A 22155-nucleotide genomic window follows, 5' to 3' on the forward strand; every position below is an offset into this window, starting at 1 on the left:
GGCTGCTCGACTATGCAGGTGATTAGACGTTAGCTGGTTGTGAGGTTGACCATGGAGGTGATCAGACATTACCTGGTTATGGGCGGTGAGGTTGACCATGTAGGTGTCCACTCGGCTGAATTTATGGACGTAGGTCTTGTTCAGGTCAGGGGTGACCGTGGCGTCTCCACTGATGCTGAGGATGAGGCTGACGTCGGAGCCCGCTGCCATGGAAACGGTGAACTCCACCGGCTTTCCGACCGCAACGGTTTTCTCACTGACCTTCAGCTCCAGCCCCTGGATCTTCTCCTGGACAATGAATTCTCTGGAGAAGGCTTGCCCGCTGAGGTCGTTGGTGGCGTTCAGGGTGATGGTGGTCGTCTTTGGCTCAGAGAAGATGACCGAGCTCTGCCTCCTGGCGTCGGTTCCGCCCGGCAGCAGCCACACCCAGGTGACATCACTTCCTGTCAGAATGCTCCCTATGAGCGAGACGTTGACCGCCGTCGGAACATAATTCTTGCCAATAACGTCTATGACGTTAGTGGCTGTGAACGACAGGTCTGTGATGACCTCCTGGACGCTGACCGTGTCCGACACGTTCTGTGAGCTGACCTCGTTGAAGACCTCCACTCTGACGACCCTTCGTCCAGCGCTGGTGAAGGTATGGACGACCCAGGGATCCTTCCAGGGCATCACATCTCCGTCCACCGACCAGCGGTACTGCAGGTCTGAGCCTCCTGAAGCGACCACACTCAGGTTCATCGGGGCGTCCACGGCGATCGGGTTGTCACTGATCTGCAGAGAGAGCACAGCGACCGGGTCCAGGAACTGGAACGTTCTGTTGGCCGTCAGCTGTCCCAGGAGGTTCGCCGCCTTAAGGAACACGTCCAGGGTTCCTGGCTCAGGTAAGCTGACCTCTACGCTCTTAGTGGTCCGGTTGGATGCCGAGCTGGGCGGGATTAGGTTCCAGGTGAAGGACATGTTGGTGCCTTCCTTCAGCACCGCCTGCAGGTGGAGGACGCGGTTTGTGGCGAAGCAGCAGCCTTCCAGGCCAGGGCCGCCCCCCCCTCCCCCTCCCACTGTCTCCTCCTCAGCGACCACCGCCAGCCCCTCCAGCTCCCGCTGTACAAAGAGCAGCAGGCTCACCTGGGCCGCCCCCAAGCCGTTCTCAGCAATCACGGTGATGTTGAAGGTCCCCACCGAGCGGAAGGTGTAGAACATGGTGTGGTTGCCAAGGATAGAGGTGCCCCGGTCGCACACGATCCAAGAGAACATCACCCCGTCTCCCTCCTCCATCTGGGCCTCAAAGTGGACCGAGGTGTTGAGGGGGACGTTCACCTGGCTGGAGTTCAGTGTCAGACCGCGGATCGGAGCGAAAACGGCCACGGCCACAGCGGTTCGGTTCAAGCTCACCTGGTTGTTCCCAGTCAGGGTCACGTTGAAGACCCCTGACTGGTTGTAGGCATGAACGACGCTGTGGCCTACGAACACCGTCCCGTCCCCAAAACTCCACGTGTATTGGACTTCAGTGGACGAAGAGGAGGTGGTGAAGAGGTACGGCTCCTTGAGTGTCAGATTACTGGACCTTGTGCCATTATGCTGGAGGACAACTTGGCCCACCAGTCTCTGAACTTCCAACTGGACGCTGGTGTTGCTGGAGGAGATGTTATTTAACACGGTGACGGACACTAAGTGGGTTCCTGGATTATCGTAGCTGAACCGAACCTCCCCAGAACCATGGATTAGCAAGGGGCCGTCCCCGGTGTCAAAGTCCCACAGGTAGCTGTAGTTAAACTCCGGCTGAGCTCTGGCGTGGAAGTGGATCTCCTCCCCCGCGTGGAAGTGAGTTTTGTTCAGAGCGAGGCTGACGTTGGCGACGGCTGGCTGGACGCACACACGGCTGGAGAAGAGGGCCTGGGACGCGTTGTTGAGCTGACTGGAGACGTGCAGAGAGAGGTTGTAGCTCCCACTGGCCTGGTAGGTGTGCGTGACCTTCTGATTCCCCTGATGGGTCTCACCGTCCCCAAAGCTCCACTGGTAGAGGGGCGTGGGGGCGTTCCCAGAAACCCAGGCCTGGAAGGCCACCGGGTGGCGCTCCCGGACACACTCAGAGGGCCTCACCTCCAACACCTGGAAGACAAACACCTGCACGGTCAGGAGGGTCCAACCGGAGCTCACGGCGTTGCTGGCCGTCACGTTGACCGTGTAGTTGCCGTCCCTGGCGTAGTGATGCGAGGCCTGCGGCTTGGCGCTGGTGTACGTTTCCCCGTCTCCAAAGGAGAACGTCCAGGTGATGTTGCTCCCTGACGCCAGGCGAGCCACGAACACAGTCGGCATGTTGAGCTCTGTGGGCGAGTTGCTCTCCGCGGTGAGGTCCTCGATCTCCTCGTGCACCTGCATGTCGAAGCAGGCGTCCGTGGAGCTGATGGTGTTGTTCACCGAGACGCAGATCCTGAAGGCTGCGCTCTGGGAGTAGGTGTGCGCCACTTGCCGCTCGCGGCCCTGCCGTGCCGGCGAGCCGTCGCCGAAGTCCCAGGTGTAGTGGATGCCGTAGGGCGAGGGCCAGGCGTGGGCCTCGAAGGTGGCCGCCTTGCCCGCCAGGAGCAGGGGAGGCACCGTCTCCATTTCTACGCGGTTCAGCACGCTGTAAACGTTCATGGTGATGTGCTGGCTGATGTTCTGGTAGCGGTTGGAGACGGAGACCTGCGCTATGTACACTCCTGGAACGACAAAAGACACAGAGCTGGATGAGGGGAGCAGGCACTGGGCTGTGAGCTGTAAAACACTGGTTCTAGTTAGTCCTGGGAGGACCACAGACACTGGAGGGAAGAGGAGCAGGAACTGGGCTGTGAGCCATTACCCACATCACCCCTGTCCTCATTCAACTTCACTGGCTCCCAGTACACTACCGTATCCAATACAAAACCCTACTCCTCACCTACAAAGCTCTCCACAACCTAGCCCCCAGTTATCTCTGCGACCTCCTCCAAGAATACACTCCCTCCCGCTCCCTCCGCTCAACCTCTGCTGGACTACTATGTATCCCCACATCACGACTCACTACAATGGGTGCCCGGTCATTCAGCTGTTCAGCACCCAGGCTCTGGAACTCCCTCCCCCCACACATAAAACAGTCAGACACCATTACAACCTTCAAGTCACAACTCAAAACTCACCTGTTCAAACTCGCACACAACGTCTAACTGATCACTGTTTAGATTTTTTTGTTTTGTTTTGTTTTGTTTTGTTTGGTCTTGTTTTTGTTTTATTTATTTCTTATTGCTTATGTTTATTTATTTTTTTATTTTTTAATTTTTTTCCACAATGTCTTGTTTTTTAAAAAATGTATGATGACTATATGCTCTGTAAGGTGACCTTGGGTGTCTTGAAAGGCGCCTCTAAATTAAATGTATTATTATTATTATTATTATTAGGGTTAGAGTTAGGGTTAGGCTTAGGGTTACCGTGCTGTGAAGGGTTAGGGTAAGGGTTACCGTTCTGTAAAGGGTTAGGGTTAGGGTTACCGTGCTTTAAAGCACTGCACAGTTCTGTTAGTCCTGTGAGGACCACAGACACAGGGAAGAGGAGGAGCAGGCTGTGAGCTGTAAAAAACTGGTTCTAGTTATGCATTGTCTCTCTGCTAAACATATTAAGCATGGTGGTTCCATTATTCATGAGCAGGCAGGGTCTGCCCGTAATTCCGACACCTTATTGTTCCGACGTCTCAATGGTCCGAAATATTTCCCATTAGATCGACATGCCGCTATGCCGACGGTTCAATGTTCCGAAAACGGAACCCATTGGTCCGAAGGTCCGTTTGTCCGACTATTCAAAAAGGAGGCGCATTAGGCCGACGGTTCAATATGCCGAATAGGCCTACATATAAAGAGTTTTATACCTCGCTCTCGCTCGCGCTCTCGCTCTCTCTCGCTCTCTCTCGCTCTCTCTCGCTCTCTCTCGCTCTCTCTCCAAAATACAACCTAGGCCTACATATCACGTTCACAATGAATATTGGAGAGCAAAGTGACAACGCTTCACATCATTTCGACACAGTGTTTCAGCCCCATGGACAGAGAGCGTAGGTCTAATTCTCAACACGGGCACGAACACACACCCACACATACACACACACACACACACACACTTGACTAAGTACACGGTATGAGGTATAAGTTTGACTAAATCAATACCAACGAAATTATTTAGGCTAAAAGCCCACTGTAAACACAGTAAACAACACATATAGGCCCACACACAGCTACTAAAGATAACAATTTGACCGTTTGACTTCTTCACGGGAAAAGTATTAGTCCTTGTATAACGTGCGCTTCATAAATTCCCCTCTTGTGACCGTTGAAGCCCACAGCAACAGTCTGGCTTGGTGAAGTGCACTGCTGGAACTTAGCCTACATCGTCTTTTATTTTTGGTTTCATAATCACACATGTGGAATTGCGCCTTGGCCTATTCGGCATATTGAACCGTCGGCCTAATGCGCCTCCTTTTTGAAAAGTCGGACAAACGGACCAATGGGTTCCGTTTTCGGAACATTGAACCGTCGGCATAGTGGCATGTCGATCTAATGGGAAATATTTCGGACCATTGAGACGTAGGAACAATGAGGCATCGGAATTACGGCATGGCACCGAGCAGGCGTGCGATTGACTGATTCCTGGTGTCACTGATCATCATTGTGGAAGCGGTTGCTAGGGAAACCTGGTTGAGGGTAAATGTAAGTGGTTGCTAGGTAACCTGGGTGAGGGTAAGGTAACCTGATTGAGGGTAGATGTAAGTTGTTACTAGGTAACCTGGTTGAGGGTAGATGTAGGTGGTTGCTAGGTTACCTGCTTGAGGGTAGATGTAAGTGGTTGCTAGGTTAACTGGTTGAGGATCGGTGTAAGTGGTTGCTAGGTTACCTGGTTGAGGGTAGATGTAGGTGGTTGCTAGGTTACCTGGTTGAGGGTAGATGTAAGTGGTTGCTAGGTTACCTGGTTGAGGATAGATGTAAGTCACGTTGTTCCGCAGAGACACTTGATTGGGAGAGTCCGGGCAGAAGAGGGAGGAGGGGTAAGGGGGCTTGAACTCAAACTCCTTGTAGCCTCCATCGCCGAAAGACCACCTAGCATCACAAACAAAAACAGTTTGAGGTTATCTGAGAAGGCACTTGGGGGGGGGGGGGGGGGGGGCAGCAAACAGCCTCTGCTTCATCTCTCACTACCTCTAAAGCACTCTGAAGATAATCAAAATGTCCTGTACGAGAGTCAGAAAGAAGTGGTGGAAAAGCAGCAAAGAAGGGAGGGTGAAGAAAAGAGGGAAATAAAATAAAAAGAGCAGAGAGTGACTGAACTCCTTCTGAGGCCACAGGATTAGCCCCGGTCTGTCTGTTACACAAAACACGGGAAGATAGAGTCCTCATGACACACCCTGTCCTGTAAGACAACACTCACACACATGATAGATAACTCCTTTAGAAGAAAATACTTTCTGGATGTTTCATATTTTGTGTTTATATTGACTGTTAGAAGAGCATAGAAGCTCTTTGTTTGAGTATTTATCCCTGCTTACAAGTCGCTTTCCATTGTTTGTTTTTGTAATAGAGTTTCTAGGGTTAGAGTATTTTCTATAGTAGCAGTATCAGTACTATAATAGTAGTATCAGTGCTATAGTAGTAGTATCAGTAGTATCAGCTGTATCAGTATCAGTAGTAGTAGTATCAGTATCAGTAGTAGTAGTATCAGTATCAGTAGTAGTAGTATCAGTAGCTGTAGTAGTAGTATCAGTAGTAGTAGTAGTATCAGTAGCAGTAGTAGTATCAGTAGCAGTAGTAGTAGTATCAGTAGCAGTAGTAGTAGTATCAGTAGCAGTAGTAGTAGTATAGTAGTAGTATCAGTAGCAGTAGTAGTAGTATCAGTAGTAGTAGTATCAGTAGCAGTAGTAGTAGTATCAGTAGCAGTAGTAGTAGTATCAGTAGCAGTAGTAGTAGTATCAGTAGCAGTAGTATAGTAGTAGTATGAGTAGCAGTAGTAGTAGTATCAGTAGTAGTAGTAGTAGTATCAGTAGCAGTAGTAGTAGTATCAGTATCAGTAGTAGTAGTATCAGTAGTAGTAGTATCAGTAGTAGTAGTATCAGTAGCAGTAGTAGTATCAGTAGCATTAGTAGTAGTATCAGTAGCAGTAGTAGTAGTATCAGTAGCATTAGTAGTAGTATCAGTAGCAGTAGTAGTAGTATCAGTAGCATTATTAGTAGTATCAGTAGCAGTAGTATCAGTAGCAGTAGTAGTAGTGTCAGTAGCAGTAGTAGTAGTATCAGTAGCAGTAGTAGTAGTATCAGTAGCAGTAGTAGTAGTAGTAGTATCAGTAGCAGTAGTAGTAGTATAGTAGTAGTATCAGTTGTATCAGTAGCAGTAGTAGTAGTATCAGTAGCAGTAGTATAGTAGTAGTATCAGCAGCATTAGTAGTAGTATCAGTAGCAGTAGTAGTAGTATCAGTAGCATTAGTAGTAGTATCAGTAGCAGTAGTAGCAGTAGTAGTAGTATCAGTATCAGTAGTAGTAGTATCAGTAACAGTAGTAGTAGTATCAGTAGCAGTAGTAGTAGTATCAGTAGCAGTAGTAGTAGTATCAGTAGCAGTAGTAGTAGTATCAGTAACAGTAGTAGTAGTATCAGTAGCAGTAGTAGTAGTAGTAGTATCAGTAGCAGTAGTAGTGGTATCAGTAGCAGTAGTATAGTAGTAGTATCAGTAGCAGTAGTAGTAGTATCAGTAGCAGTAGTAGTAGTATCAGTAGTAGTAGTAGTAGTATCAGTAGCAGTAGTAGTAGTATCAGTAGCAGTAGTAGTAGTATCAGTAGCAGTAGTAGTAGTATCAGTAACAGTAGTAGTAGTATCAGTAACAGTAGTAGTAGTAGTATCAGTAGCAGTAGTAGTAGTATCAGTAGCATTAGTAGTAGTAGTATCAGTAGCAGTAGTAGTAGTATCAGTAACAGTAGTAGTAGTATCAGTAACAGTAGTAGTAGTATCAGTAGCATTAGTAGTAGTATCAGTAGCAGTAGTAGTAGTATCAGTAGCAGTAGTAGTAGTATAGCAGTAGTATCAGTAGCAGTAGTAGTAGTATCAGTAGTAGTAGTAGTAGTAGTATCAGTAGCAGTAGTAGTAGTATCAGTAGCAGTAGTAGTAGTATCAGTAGCAGTAGTAGTAGTATCAGTAACAGTAGTAGTAGTATCAGTAACAGTAGTAGTAGTATCAGTAGCATTAGTAGTAGTATCAGTAGCAGTAGTAGTAGTATCAGTAGCAGTAGTAGTAGTATAGTAGTAGTATCAGTTGTATCAGTAGCATTAAGGTACGGCCACGCGTTACGCGCGTCAGAGGCGTTGAAAATCGTCATTTGTGCATCGGGAACCATTGGTGTAGGCGCGTAGACGCATTACACGCCTTAAAGCGGCGCGTTATGGGCGTTAGACGCGGCATACGCACGTAAAAACAAACGTAAACGCACCCAACGCACCAACACGCAGAGTTAAAAAATTTGAACTTTTGACACGCCTACGCGTGACGCTTAGCCGCGATAGCCAATCAGCGTGGAGCTTGACCCGACGTCACTGGCAGAGACTGACGAGTGACGCTTGCACAGAAGCACATGGAGGACATCTTAATCTTTATTCTGGGCGGAAATAGTAACATAGTTAAGCCATTAAAAGCGTTTATGTAAAAAGAAATTGAGAGAAATGTGCATTTTACTTTCACAATGTTCGCTCGGTGAATGTGAAGGTTGTTTGGTTTGATAGTTATGACGAAGAGGGAACGCTCCATTCACCTGCATGGGCAGCGTCTTTGGTTGCTAAGCAACCTCAAGGTCTTTGGCAGACTATTTCTCTGCTGATCAACACTACGAATGCTGGAAACACACCAGACACACCATGTGAAGTTATTTAACCCGATTATTGTTATTTATATCCGAGATTATTTAATCTAACCCGATCTAAACTCTATCATGCACCCAAACACGGCGGCATTTGGGTTTCCTACCTCAGACTCCTAAACACAGCGCAGCGATGGTGGCTGCGTAGGCGCGTTAGGCGCGTTGGACCATTATTGTGACACACACGATCAAGCGTCAAGTTAGGCGCGTTGTGCTCGTTTCTTTAATGCGAGGAACGCGTGAAGTGTGGCCGTAGCATAAGTAGTAGTATCAGTACTTAAGTAGTAGTATAGTAGTAGTAGCATCTTGGTACCTGAAGGTGGCCGGTACAGACGCGTCCAGCCCCACGGCGGCAGTCAGGGTCTGGGGGGCCCCCTGCTGCACCACGTCGGGGGCCCCGGTCACCGTCAGGTCGGCCATGGGCCTCAAGGTGTCCACCGTCACGTTGAAGTGCTCCACCACACTGCTGACGTGGTTCATGGCCCTCACCTGAGGAGGGATCAGAGTTAGCAAAACCCTAACCCTAACGGTTAGGTTAACCCGAACCGTTAGGGTTAACCCTAACCCTCGCCTGAGGAGGGATCAGAGTTAGGGTTAGGGTTAACCCTTAGGGGCCCCAGACTTCCCTTTCCCGGGCCACATTGACCAGCTCTGACGGGGGGATCCCGAGGCGTTCCCAGGCCACTGTTGTGATCCTTACCAGATGCCCAAACCACCTCAGCTGACTCCTTTCTAAGTAAAGGAGCAGCGGCTCTAATCCGAGTTCCTCACGGATGGCTGAGCTTCTCACCCTATCCCTAAGGGAGACGCCAGCCACCCTTCTGAGAAAACTAATCTCGGCCGCATGTACCCGCGATCTCGTCCTTTCGGTCATCACCCAACCCTCATGACCATAGGTGAGGATAGGAACGAAGATCGACCGGTAGATCGAGAGCTTTGCCTTGCGGCTCAGCTCTCTTTTCGTAACAACGGTGCGGTAATATTAATATTATATAATATTAATATTAATTTATATGAGTATAATATCATATTAATATAATATAATATAAATATCATAGATCATAGAACGAGTGGTGAAGAATATGACAGCATTCTGGTGACCTCGGTTTTGTTTTTCCTTGTGTTCAGGCAGCAGCCCCCATCGCCCTAACCCTAACCCTAGCCCTAGCCCTAGCCCTAGCCCTAGCCCTAGCCCTAGCCCTAACCCTAACCTACATCAGAATGGGAGGGGACCTGTGTGACTGACAGCTCCTCTGAATGACAGCTGACTGACAGCTCCTCTGACTGTCAGCTGACTGACAGCTCCTCTGACTGACAGCGTCTCACCGTGAGCTTGTAGCAGCCCGTGTGCTGGTAGATGACGTTGAGCACGGTGTTGTAGTAGGTGAAGTAGGGTTTGTCGTCCACCGTCCACTTGAAGGTGGGGTTGGATCCCTCTGCCACCGAGGCCGTGTAGCTCTGAGGGAGCAGAGTGTCACACATCATATAGAGACACAAACACACGAGGACAGCTAACCCCAACCCTAACCCAAAGCCACTCACCAGCACCGAGTTCATCAGCACCCTGCTGGTGGGATGGGGCAGCACCAGCAGCCCCCCCAGCGGGCGCTCCACCCACACGGCCAGCGTCAGGTTCACCTCCGTCACCTCGTTGTGGGCGACGAGCTCCACGGAGACCGGCCCCCGGGTCCCCGCCCCCAGCCCCAGGTCCAGCACCGCGTACAGACCGGGCCCCCCCCCGGTGGCCTCTGGGCCCCCCGGACAGACGGCGTACTCGTCAGGGCAGGCCGGGCCGAAGGCGGTGCTGTGGTGTGGGCGGCCGCGCTGGAGGACCTGCGTGGGGTAGCGGGACTCCACCCTCAGCAGCAGGCGGCTGGCGTTGGGCGTGAGGTACAGAGTCCCGTTCTGGGGGGGGGGGTGGAGCACCGTCAGCCCCAGGGGGGGGATCACCCTGATGGGGCAGGACGCCGACACCTGGTAGGCCGGCTCCGCAGAGCTCACCTGAGGGGTCAGCGAGAGTCAGTCCTACAGTCCTACATAAAGACACACTAACCCTAACCCTAACCCTAACCCATAAAGACACACTAATCCTAACCCTAACCCTAGGACCTGAAGACACTTTACCCTAACCCTACTAACCCTAACACTAACCCTGCTAACCCTTACACTAACCCTACTAACCTTTACACTAACCCTGCTGACCCAAACACTAACCCTGCTAACCTTTACACTAACCCTGCTAACCTTTACACTTACCCTGCTAACCTTTACAGTAACCCTACTAACCTTTACACTAACCCTGCTGACCCAAACACTAACCCTGCTAACCTTTACACTAACCCTGCTAACCTTTACACTAACCCTGCTAACCTTTACACTTACCCTGCTAACCTTTACACTAACCCTGCTAACCTTTACACTAACCCTGCTAACCCAAACACTAACCCTGCTAACCTTTACACTAACCCTGATAACCTTTACACTAACCCTGCTAACCCAAACACTAACCCTGCTAACCTTTACACTAACCCTGCTAACCTTTACACTAACCCTGCTAACCTTTACACTAACCCTGCTAACCTTTACACTAACCCTGCTAACCTTTACACTAAGCCTGATAACCTTTACACTAACCCTGATAACCTTTACACTAACCCTGATAACCTTTACACTTACCCTGCTAACCTTTACACTAACCCTGCTAACCCAAACACTAACCCTGCTAACCTTTACACTAACCCTGATAACCTTTACACTTACCCTGCTAACCTTTACACTAACCCTGCTAACCCAAACACTAACCCTGCTAACCTTTACACTAACCCTGCTAACCTTTACACTAACCCTGCTAACCTTTACACTAACCCTGCAAACCTTTACACTAACCCTGCAAACCTTTACACTAACCCTGCTAACCTTTACACTAACCCTGATAACCTTTACACTAACCCTGCTAACCTTTACACTTACCCTGCTAACCTTTACACTAACCCTGCTAACCTTTACACTAACCCTGCTAACCCAAACACTAACCCTGCTAACCTTTACACTAACCCTGCTAACCCAAACACTAACCCTGCTAACCTTTACACTAACCCTGCTAACCTTTACACTAACCCTGCTAACCTTTACACTAACCCTGCTAACCTTTACACTAACCCTGCTAACCTTTACACTAACCCTGCTAACCTTTACACTAACCCTGATAACCTTTACACTAACCCTGATAACCTTTACACTAACCCTGCTAACCTTTACACTTACCCTGCTAACCTTTACACTAACCCTGCTAACCCAAACACTAACCCTGCTAACCTTTACACTAACCCTGATAACCTTTACACTTACCCTGCTAACCTTTACACTAACCCTGCTAACCCAAACACTAACCCTGCTAACCTTTACACTAACCCTGCTAACCCAAACACTAACCCTGCTAACCTTTACACTAACCCTGCTAACCTTTACACTAACCCTGCTAACCTTTACACTAACCCTGCTAACCTTTACACTAACCCTGCTAACCTTTACACTAACCCTGATAACCTTTACACTAACCCTGATAACCTTTACACTAACCCTGCTAACCTTTACACTTACCCTGCTAACCTTTACACTAACCCTGCTAACCCAAACACTAACCCTGCTAACCTTTACACTAACCCTGATAACCTTTACACTTACCCTGCTAACCTTTACACTAACCCTGCTAACCTTTACACTAACCCTGCTAACCCAAACACTAACCCTGCTAACCTTTACACTAACCCTGCTAACCCAAACACTAACCCTGCTAACCTTTACACTAACCCTGCTAACCTTTACACTAACCCTGCTAACCTTTACACTAACCCTGCTAACCTTTACACTAACCCTGCTAACTTTTACACTAACCCTGCTAACCCAAACACTAACCTCACCAAAGGGGTCAGACACACGGTCATTCTGTACAACATGAAGGACATATGAGGGTTGGTGTGAAGGGGTTAGTGTGAAGGGGTTAGTGTGAAGGGGTTAGTGTGGCCCTGACCTGCATGGTGTAGAGGCCGGTCTCGGGCAGGCCAGCCGAGAGCTGCCCCCCCTGGAGTGGTGTCTCAGCCTGCCCCACGTAGAGCACCCTGACGGGGCAGACCACCTCCCCCACCCAGGCCCCCTCCCCGTCCTGCACCAGCGCCTCCACGTCCAGAACCAGACCGACCCTGGGGTGTCTGTCTCCTCTGTCTCCGGGGTCCCTGTCTCCTCTGTCTCCGGGGTCCCTGTCTCCTCTGGCTCCTCTGTCTCCTCTGTCTCCGGGGTCCCTGTCTCCTCTGTCTCCTCTGTCTCCGGGGTCCCTGTCTCCTCTGTCTCCTCTGTCTCCGGGGTCCCTGTCTCCTCTGTCTCCTCTGTCTCCGGGGTCCCTGTCTCCTCCGTCTCCTCTGTCTCCGGGGTCTCTGTCCACCGCGCCGCCCGCCCCCGCACCGCGAGCCCAGAACCACTCCGTTAGGTTGACGGCGAGGACAGGTTGTCGCCATGGAGACAGCGGGGAGGCGGGGCAGTGGAGGAGGCGACCGGGACCGGCGTCGTGCTGCAGGGCGATGACATCACCGGGGAACACCAGCAGGTCCTCTAGATGTTCTCTCACCTGAGGACAAACGGGACACACACTGTGAGACACACTGTGAGACAATGAGCCACACTGTGAGACAATGAGACACACTGTGAGACGCACTGTGAGATACACTGTGAGACACACTGTGAGACAATGAGACACACTGTGAGACACACTGTAAGACACACTGTGAGACACACTGTGAGACACACTGTGAGACACACTGTCAGACAATGAGACACACTGTGAGACACACTGTGAGACACACTGTGAGACAATGAGACACACCATGAGACACACTGTGAGACACACTGTGAGACACACTGTGAGACAATGAGACACACTGTGAGACACACTGTGAGACGCACTGTGAGACACACTGTGAGACACACTGTGATACGATGAGACACACTGTGAGACACACTGTGAGAACACTGTGAGACACACTGTGAGACAATGAGACACACTGTGAGACACACTGTGAGACACACTGTGAGACAATGAGACACACTGTGAGACACACTGTGAGACAATGAGACACACTGTGAGACAATGAGACACACTGTGAGACACACTGTGAGACAATGAGACACACTGTGAGACACACTGTGAGACAATGAGACACACTGTGAGACAATGAGACACATTGTGAGACACACTGTGAGACAATGAGACACACTGTGAGATACACTGTGAGACACACTGTGAGACACACTGTGAGACACACGCTGAAACACACTGTGAGACACACTGTGAGACAATGAGACACACTGTGAGACACACTGTGAGACAATGAGACACACTGTGAGACACACTGTGAGACAATGAGACACACTGTGAGAACACTGTGAGACACACTGTGAGACACACTGTGAGACAATGAGACACACTGTGAGACGATGAGACACACTGTGAGACGATGAGACACACTGTGAGACACACTGAGACAATGAGACACACTGTGAGACACACTGTGAGACAATGAGACACACCATGAGACACACTGTGAGACACACAGTGAACCGGACACCGACGCGAAACGGAGGTGTCTTGCTTCGACCTGAAGGGGTTTATGTTCGTTAATGAGCGTCTACTTGCCAAACGAAAAAATAACTTCACAAGGTGTGTCTTTTTACAATTTATTTGTTACCATTCGTAGTGTTGATCAGCAGAGAAATAGTTGGCCAAAGACGTTGACGTCGCTTAGCAACTGAACACGCTGGGGTTGTTGTGAAGGGCCCATGCAAGTGAACGTAGTGTTCCACGACATTGAGAAGAGCGGTGTTATAATAGAGGGATTATCAGTCTATGTCACTCTAAGTCACTCCCCGCTCTACGCGCATGTCGTTGGCAGAAAGAGACGAGAGCGACAAGAGCCGCAATCAGCTCTTGTTGTGCGGTTGGTTGCACAAACCCTTTTAATTAGACTGATTATCCCATTTATTCTAATTCTTGCTTGCCAAAATAATAAAACAATTCAAATACTTTAATAATTATGCCTTTTCTTATTCGCATTGCATGCTTATTAAATGTATACTCTTATGTAACTGTAACTTTGAGTTAATCTCCCTCAAACAGTAGTCCCCTTTAATTACGACCGATCAAACATGTTTTTCACACCTTGAAGGGCATAATCCCGCTTATACCATGGTCACTTGCCAAGGAAAATAAATTAAGATCATTCATTTATATTTTCATGCGTTCTACAATCCAAATATAAAGTTTTTCACATAAATAGGACTCACATAAATAGGAGGAACACTGTGAGACACACTGTATGAGACACACTGTGAGACAATGAGACACACTGTGAGACAATGAGACACACTGTGAGACACTGTGAGACACACTGTGAGACACAATGAGACACACTGTGAGACACACTGTGAGACAATGAGACACACTGTGAGACAATGAGACACATTGTGAGACACACTGAGAGACACACTGTGAGACACACTGTGAGACAATGAGACACACTGTGAGACACTGTGAGACACACTGTGAGACACATTGTGAGACAATGAGACACACTGTGAGACACTGTGAGACACACTGTGAGACACAATGAGACACACTGTGAGACAATGAGACACACTGTGAGACAATGAGACACATTGTGAGACAATGAGACACATTGTGAGACACACTGAGAGACACACTGTGAGACACACTGAGACAATGAGACACACTGTGAGACAATGAGACACACTGTGAGACACACTGTGAGACAATGAGACACACTGTGAGACACACTGTGAGACACACTGAGACAATGAGACACACTGTGAGACTCACTGTATGAGACACACTGTGAGACACTGTGAGACAATGAGACACACTGTGAGACACACTGTGAGACACACTGTGTGAGACACACTGTGAGACAATGAGACACACTGTGAGACACACTGTGAGACAATGAGTCACACTGTGAGACAATGAGACACACTGTGAGACACACTGTGAGACACACTGTGAGACAATGAGACACACTGTGAGACAATGAGACACACTGTGAGACACACTGAGAGTCACACTGTGAGACACACTGTGAGACAATGAGACACACTGTGAGACACACTGTGTGACACACTGTGAGACACACTGTGAGACAATGAGACACACTGTGAGACACACTGTGTGACACACTGTGAGACACACTGTGAGACACACTGTGAGACAATGAGACACACTGTGAGACAATGAGACACACTGTGAGACACACTGAGAGTCACACTGTGAGACACACTGTGAGACAATGAGACACACTGTGAGACACACTGTGAGACACACTGTGAGACACACTGTGAGACAATGAGACACACTGAGACAATGAGACACACTGTGAGACACACTGAGAGTCACACTGTGAGACACACTGTGAGACAATGAGACACACTGTGAGACACACTGTGTGACACACTGTGAGACACACTGTGAGACACACTGTGAGACAATGAGACACACTGTGAGACACACTGTGTGACACACTGTAGCTGATGCCTCGACACACTAAACATGAGGACAACGAGGAAACAACATCAACCTCATTCCAGTGGGTCCACCGGTTGGGCGTGTGTACTACGGTGTACTACCCCTTCATAATCAGAGCCAACCAAAGAGTGGGTAATTATACGCCGCGGATATTACAACCTGCCATCGATACACAGTGAGCCTTCACTGGGACTACCTGGAGCTGACAGAGGAACCCCCCAGAGGGACCCCCCAGAGGGAGCCTTCACTGGGACCACCTGGAGCTGACAGAGGAACCCCCCAGAGGGACCCCCAGAGGGAGCCTTCACTGGGACCACCTGGAGCTGACAGAGGAACCCCCCAGAGGGAGCCTTCACTGGGACCACCTGGAGCTGACAGAGGAACCCCCCAGAGGGACCCCCCAGAGGGAGCCTTCACTGGGACCACCTGGAGCTGACAGAGGGACCCCCCAGAGGGAGCCTTCACTGGGACTACCTGGAGCTGACAGAGGGACCCCCCAGAGGGACCCCCCAGAGGGAGCCTTCACTGGGACCACCTGGAGCTGACAGAGGGACCCCCCAGAGGGACCCCCCAGAGGGAGCCTTCACTGGGACCACCTGGAGCTGACAGAGGGACCCCCCAGAGGGACCCCCCAGAGGGAGCCTTCACTGGGACCACCTGGAGCTGACAGAGGGACCCCCCAGAGGGATCCCCCAGAGGGAGCCTTCACTGGGACCACCTGGAGCTGACAGAGGGACCCCCCAGAGGCCTAACCCTAGCAGAGCGCCCCCCTCTCTCACCAGGACGTGTGCCGGCGGGCCCGCGGGGAGGGTCAGCAGCACCTCGTCTGCGAGGGCGTATCGTGGCCTCAGTGCCCCGGGGGGGGGGGCCCCTGCCTGGGAGGCGTTGGGGCTGGAGGAGGGCGGGCAGGGGCTGGAGAGCTCCAGGCAGCAGCCCTGGAAGGGGCACCACTGCTGCAGCGGAGGGCAGGGGGTCGGCTGGGGCTGGAGGCTGGGGTCTGAGGGCACGCACACCGCCACTGGAGAACACACCGCACCGCTGCAGCCTGAGGACACACGCACGCACGTGCACACGCACACACACACAGATTAGTGGAGAAGGGGAGGTCAGAGGTCATACTTGTCTATCAGCTCTATCAGGACGACGCGCCTCAAATCTGTGAATCATGTTTTATTATTACTGGGGTTCGGATCTGGTGAGGGTCAGAACTGTGAGTTGAATATTTAGGATGAGTGTGTTGAGTACATCTATATTCAATAAGCCCCAGTACATGCCACATGTGTGCTGTGTGTGTGAGAGTTGTCTGATTCTGTGGAGAGCGTCTCACCTGGCAGCAGCAGGTGCAGCCCGGGGTGGTGGCAGTGGGGTCTGAAGGTCTGGAGGAGGACCTGCGTCTCAGAGCTCAGACCCACAGAGAGGAACTCCAGAGACGAGAGACGACCGGGCTGCAGCACACTGAGCCCAGGGAGAAGCAGCAGCTAGAGAAGAGAGAGAGAGAGAGAGAGAGAGAGAGAGAGAGAGAGAGAGAGAGAGAGAGAGAGAGAGAGAGAGAGAGAGAGAGAGAGACAGAGAGAGAGAGAGAGAGAGAGAGAGAGAGAGAGAGAGAGAGAGAGAGAGAGGAGAGAGAGAGAGAGAGAGAGAGAGAGGGAGAGGGAGAGGGAGAGAGAGAGAGAGAGAGAGAGAGAGAGAGAGAGAGAGAGAGACAGAGAGAGAGAGAGAGAGAGAGAGAGAGAGAGAGAGAGAGAGAGAGAGAGAGAGACAGAGAGAGAGAGAGAGAGAGAGAGAGAGAGACAGAGAGACAGAGAGAGAGAGAGAGAGAGAGAGACAAACGCACAAACAGACATCAATCAGCAGAGAATAGGGGTCAGCACCCTTGGGTGGCTGCGTGGATAAAGGGCGCGGGGGTCTCAGTACCTCTATGCTGCCACCTTGAGGCTGGGGGACGGTGGGCTGGACAGAGGGGGGGCGGAGGACGGGGTGATGGACCGGAAACACCGCCAGGCCCAGCGAGTAGACCCCAGAGTCTGGGACGCGGACGCGAACTGGTGGGATAGAAGATAGAGAGATAGATACATACGGATAGATGGGCAGGAGAGAATGGAGAACTAGAGGCTTAACACATCCTGTGTCACTGCTGAGAGAGAGAGAGAGAGAGAGAGAGAGAGAGAGAGAGAGAGAGAGAGAGAGAGAGAGAGAGAGAGAGAGAGAGGGAGAATGCCCTGAAGATATTAATGGGAATATTCTTCAAAGCGATGAGACACAAAAGAACACTGGACCGCATGATGTCCGAGAAGCTGATCACCCATGCAGAAACCCGTGAAGTATACTCAAGCGTGTGTTTGTGTGTTTGTGTGCATGCTTGTGTGCCAGGGCGTGTGTGTGTGTCTGCGTTTGCGTGTGTGTGTATGCTTGCGTGACTGTGTGTTTGAGTGCGTGGCCTACCCTGGGGGTTGTACTGGCAGATGTAGGCCTGCTTATCGCTGCACTGGTACGAGGTGGTGCGTCCGTCCGGGCCGAGCCCTGGGCAGAGGCCCCGGGGGGCCCTGTCCACGTCACTAAGGCCCAGCCACGCCCACTTCCTGGGGAGGGGGAGAGGGGGAGGCCGGGAGGGGGAGGCAGGGAGGGGGAGACAGGGAGGGGGAGGAGACAGGGAGGGAGAGGGGGAGGCAGGGAGGGGTGAGGGGGAGAGGAGGGAAGAACAAAGGAATTATCACTGTTTATTGGGTTAGGGTTAGTTATCACTGTTTATTGGGTTAGGGTTAGGGTTAGTTATCACTGTTTATTGGGTTAGGGTTAGGGTTAGTTATCACTGTTTATTGGGTTAGGGTTAGGGTTAGTTATCACTGTTTATTGGGTTAGGGTTAGGGTTAGTTATCACTGTTTATTGGGTTAGGGTTAGGGTTAGTTATCACTGTTTATTGGGTTAGGGTTAGGGTTAGTTATCACTGTTTATTGGGTTAGGGTTAGGGTTAGTTATCACTGTTTATTGGGTTAGGGTTAGGGTTAGTTAGGGTTAGGGTTAGGGTTAGTTAGGGTTAGTTATCACTGTTTATTGCACTCTGATCGGCGAGAGCCCGACCTCTGACCCCAGATAAAAGTGAGATAGAGGAAGAGTAACACATTTACACACACACACACACACACACACACACACACACACACACACACACACACACACACACACACACACACACACACACACACACACACACACACACACACACACACACACACACACACAAACACACACACACACACACACACACACACACACACATATATATATATATAAACACGTCTTGAACTATGGCCTGCTCTGCTCAGCTTTGCTTTTACAGATGCCTCTCTGTGAGTCCAGAGTCGGACCATCGGGACACAAAAACATCAACTCTCCTCTCAGAGTTCTCTGTTACGGGACGTCTGTTACGGGACGTCTGTTACGGGACGTCTGTTACGGGACGTCTGTTACGGGTCGTCTGTTACGAGGTAGCCAACGATCCCACTACATAACGAGGTGGTCCCAGTACATAACGAGGTGGTCCCAGTACATAACGAGGTGGTCCCAGTACATAACGAGGTGGTCCCAGTACATAACGAGGTGGTCCCACTACATAACGAGGTGGTCCCAGTACATAACGAGGTGGTCCCACTACATAACGAGGTGGTCCCACTACATAACGAGGTGGTCCCAGTACATAACGAGGTGGTCCCAGTACATAACGAGGTGGTCCCACTACATAACGAGGTGGTCCCAGTACATAACGAGGTGGTCCCAGTACATAACGAGGTGGTCCCACTACATAACGAGGTGGTCCCACTACATAACGAGATGGTCCCAGTACATAACGAGGTGGTCCCAGTACATAACGAGGTGGTCCCAGTACATAACAAGGTGGTCCCAGTACATAACGAGGTGGTCCCACTACATAACGAGGTGGTCCCACTACATAACGAGGTGGTCCCACTACATAACGAGGTGGTCCCACTACATAACGAGGTGGTCCCAGTACATAACGAGGTGGTCCCACTACATAACGAGGTGGTCCCACTACATAACGAGGTGGTCCCAGTACATAACGAGGTGGTCCCAGTACATAACGAGGTGGTCCCACTACATAACGAGGTGGTCCCACTACATAACGAGGTGGTCCCAGTACATAACGAGGTGGTCCCACTACATAACGAGGTGGTCCCACTACATAACGAGATGGTCCCAGTACATAACGAGGTGGTCCCAGTACATAACGAGGTGGTCCCAGTACATAACGAGGTGGTCCCACTACATAACGAGGTGGTCCCAGTACATAACGAGGTGGTCCCACTACATAACGAGGTGGTCCCAGTACATAACGAGGTGGTCCCACTACATAACGAGGTGGTCCCAGTACATAACGAGGTGGTCCCACTACATAACGAGGTGGTCCCAGTACATAACGAGGTGGTCCCACTACATAACGAGGTGGTCCCACTACATAACGAGGTGGTCCCAGTACATAACGAGGTGGTCCCACTACATAACGAGGTGGTCCCACTACATAACGAGGTGGTCCCAGTACATAACGAGGTGGTCCCAGTACATAACGAGGTGGTCCCACTACATAACGAGGTGGTCCCAGTACATAACGAGGTGGTCCCAGTACATAACGAGGTGGTCCCACTACATAACGAGGTGGTCCCAGTGCATAACGAGGTGGTCCCAGTACATAACGAGGTGGTCCCAGTACATAACGAGGTGGTCCCACTACATAACGAGGTGGTCCCAGTACATAACGAGGTGGTCCCACTACATAACGAGGTGGTCCCACTACATAACGAGGTGGTCCCAGTACATAACGAGGTGGTCCCACTACATAACGAGGTGGTCCCAGTACATAACGAGGTGGTCCCAGTACATAACGAGGTGGTCCCACTACATAACGAGGTGGTCCCAGTACATAACGAGGTGGTCCCACTACATAACGAGGTGGTCCCACTACATAACGAGGTGGTCCCAGTACATAACGAGGTGGTCCCAGTACATAACGAGGTGGTCCCAGTACATAACGAGGTGGTCCCAGTACATAACGAGTTGCTCCTCGGTCAACTCACGCGACCGCTCACCTTGAGTTGTGATCACTTTTGGAATCCTAAAAAAACTGCAATTCCCATTCTCCCGTCTGAAATTATTCGCACAACCGTGCACCGCACAACTGGTAAGCATTATTAGCCAAACAAAAGAATACAATAGCGAAACGATTGAGGTTAGATACGCGCTTTGCTTGAATGACCTCCACTCTGATGTGACTGAAACAAGTGTAGCGGGGCGCAATGTTGTGATGGCTTTCCTAACAAGATGGCCGACTTCCGGTTTGGTTACGAATTTTAATTAGCTGTGACGTCAGTTGCAAACGAAGAATATTAATCTCTAGAATCAGATGCATTTATAAAACCCACGGTCTTATGCCCTAAAAAATTTTACTTTTCCCACAATTTCATATTAAAGCTAAACCTGATAAACAGATTCACAGGCTACAAAAATATAGGCTACAAAATCGCCACATTAAATCTTTAGACCAAGCTCCACAATAATTATCGAACAGAATTAGTTTTATCTAGTTCCATTTGAGAACTATTGGCCAATGAAGTTGGAGCAGTCAGCCCATTTTTCTTATATGACCATTTAGATATTGTATAAAAAAACATACGACTATTATCAGGTGGATACCAATACCCCCTTGGACCAGATCAACATTGAAAATAATAAACTGTTCTTAATTTTTTTATCTGGAAAAATAAAGGTTACAACAAATTAAGATATATGATGTATATCAACTTAAGAAATATGATGCATGTCAAATTAAGAAATATGATGCATATCAAATTAAGAAATATGATGCATATCAAATAAAGAAACATGATGTATAGCAAATTCAGAAATATGATGTATATCAAATTAAGAAATATCCCTCTCTCCCTCTCTCCCCCTCATACTCACAGCCTCTCTCTCTCACCCCCCTCCTCCCTCTCCATGCCTCTCTCCACCCTTCAGACACACAGCCTCTCTCTCTCACCCCTCTCTCCCCTCTCCTCTCTCTCTCCCCCCTCCTCCCTCTCTCCCCCCATCAGACACACAGCCTCTCTCTCTCCCCCCTCCTCCCTCTCTCCCCCCATCAGACACACAGCCTCTGTCCCCCCTCCTCCCCCCATCAGACACACAGCCTCCCTCTCTCTCCCCCCTCCTCCCTCTCTCCCCCCATCAGACACACAGCCTCTCTTTCTCCCCCCCCCTCCTCCCTCTCTCCCCCCATCAGACACACAGCCTCTCTCTCCCCCCTCCTCCCTCTTTCCCCCCATCAGACACACAGCCTCTCTCTCTCTCTCTCTCTCTCACCCCTCTCTCCCCCCTCCCCCCTCTCTCCCCCATCAGACACAGCCTCTCTCTCTCCCCCCTCCTCCCTCTCTCCCCCCATCAGACACACAGCCTCTGTCCCCCCTCCTCCCCCCATCAGACACACAGCCTCCCTCTCTCTCCCCCTTCTCCCTCTCTCCCCCCATCAGACACACAGCCTCTCTTTCTCCCCCCCTCCTCCCTCTCTCCCCCCATCAGACACACAGCCTCTCTCTCTCCCCCCTCCTCCCTCTTTCCCCCCATCAGACACACAGCCTCTCTCTCTCTCACCCCTCTCTCCCCCTCCTCTCTC

At 50.4% G+C, this 22155-nt stretch overlaps 1 protein-coding gene across 1 annotated transcript in view; it reads right to left on the reverse strand.

Annotated features, from left to right (window-relative positions):
- pkd1a (polycystic kidney disease 1a) overlaps positions 1 to 18095 on the reverse strand; it is a gene marked incomplete at its 5' end in the record, with an annotated part of 74870 nt that extends 56775 nt beyond the window's left edge. Inside the window, 10 exons of the mRNA XM_060047442.1 lie at positions 73 to 2699; positions 4966 to 5096; positions 8204 to 8379; positions 9217 to 9348; positions 9433 to 9891; positions 11921 to 12511; positions 16255 to 16520; positions 16803 to 16953; positions 17390 to 17517; positions 17918 to 18095. Coding sequence (XP_059903425.1) covers positions 73 to 2699; positions 4966 to 5096; positions 8204 to 8379; positions 9217 to 9348; positions 9433 to 9891; positions 11921 to 12511; positions 16255 to 16520; positions 16803 to 16953; positions 17390 to 17517; positions 17918 to 18095 — 4839 coding nt within the window. The remainder of the gene's footprint in view (positions 1 to 72; positions 2700 to 4965; positions 5097 to 8203; positions 8380 to 9216; positions 9349 to 9432; positions 9892 to 11920; positions 12512 to 16254; positions 16521 to 16802; positions 16954 to 17389; positions 17518 to 17917) is intronic.
- Between the last annotated feature and the right edge of the window lie 4060 nt (positions 18096 to 22155).

The sequence above is a fragment of the Gadus macrocephalus genome, chromosome 3 (assembly GCF_031168955.1).
Source record: "Gadus macrocephalus chromosome 3, ASM3116895v1".
NCBI classification, from domain to species: domain Eukaryota; kingdom Metazoa; phylum Chordata; class Actinopteri; order Gadiformes; family Gadidae; genus Gadus; species Gadus macrocephalus.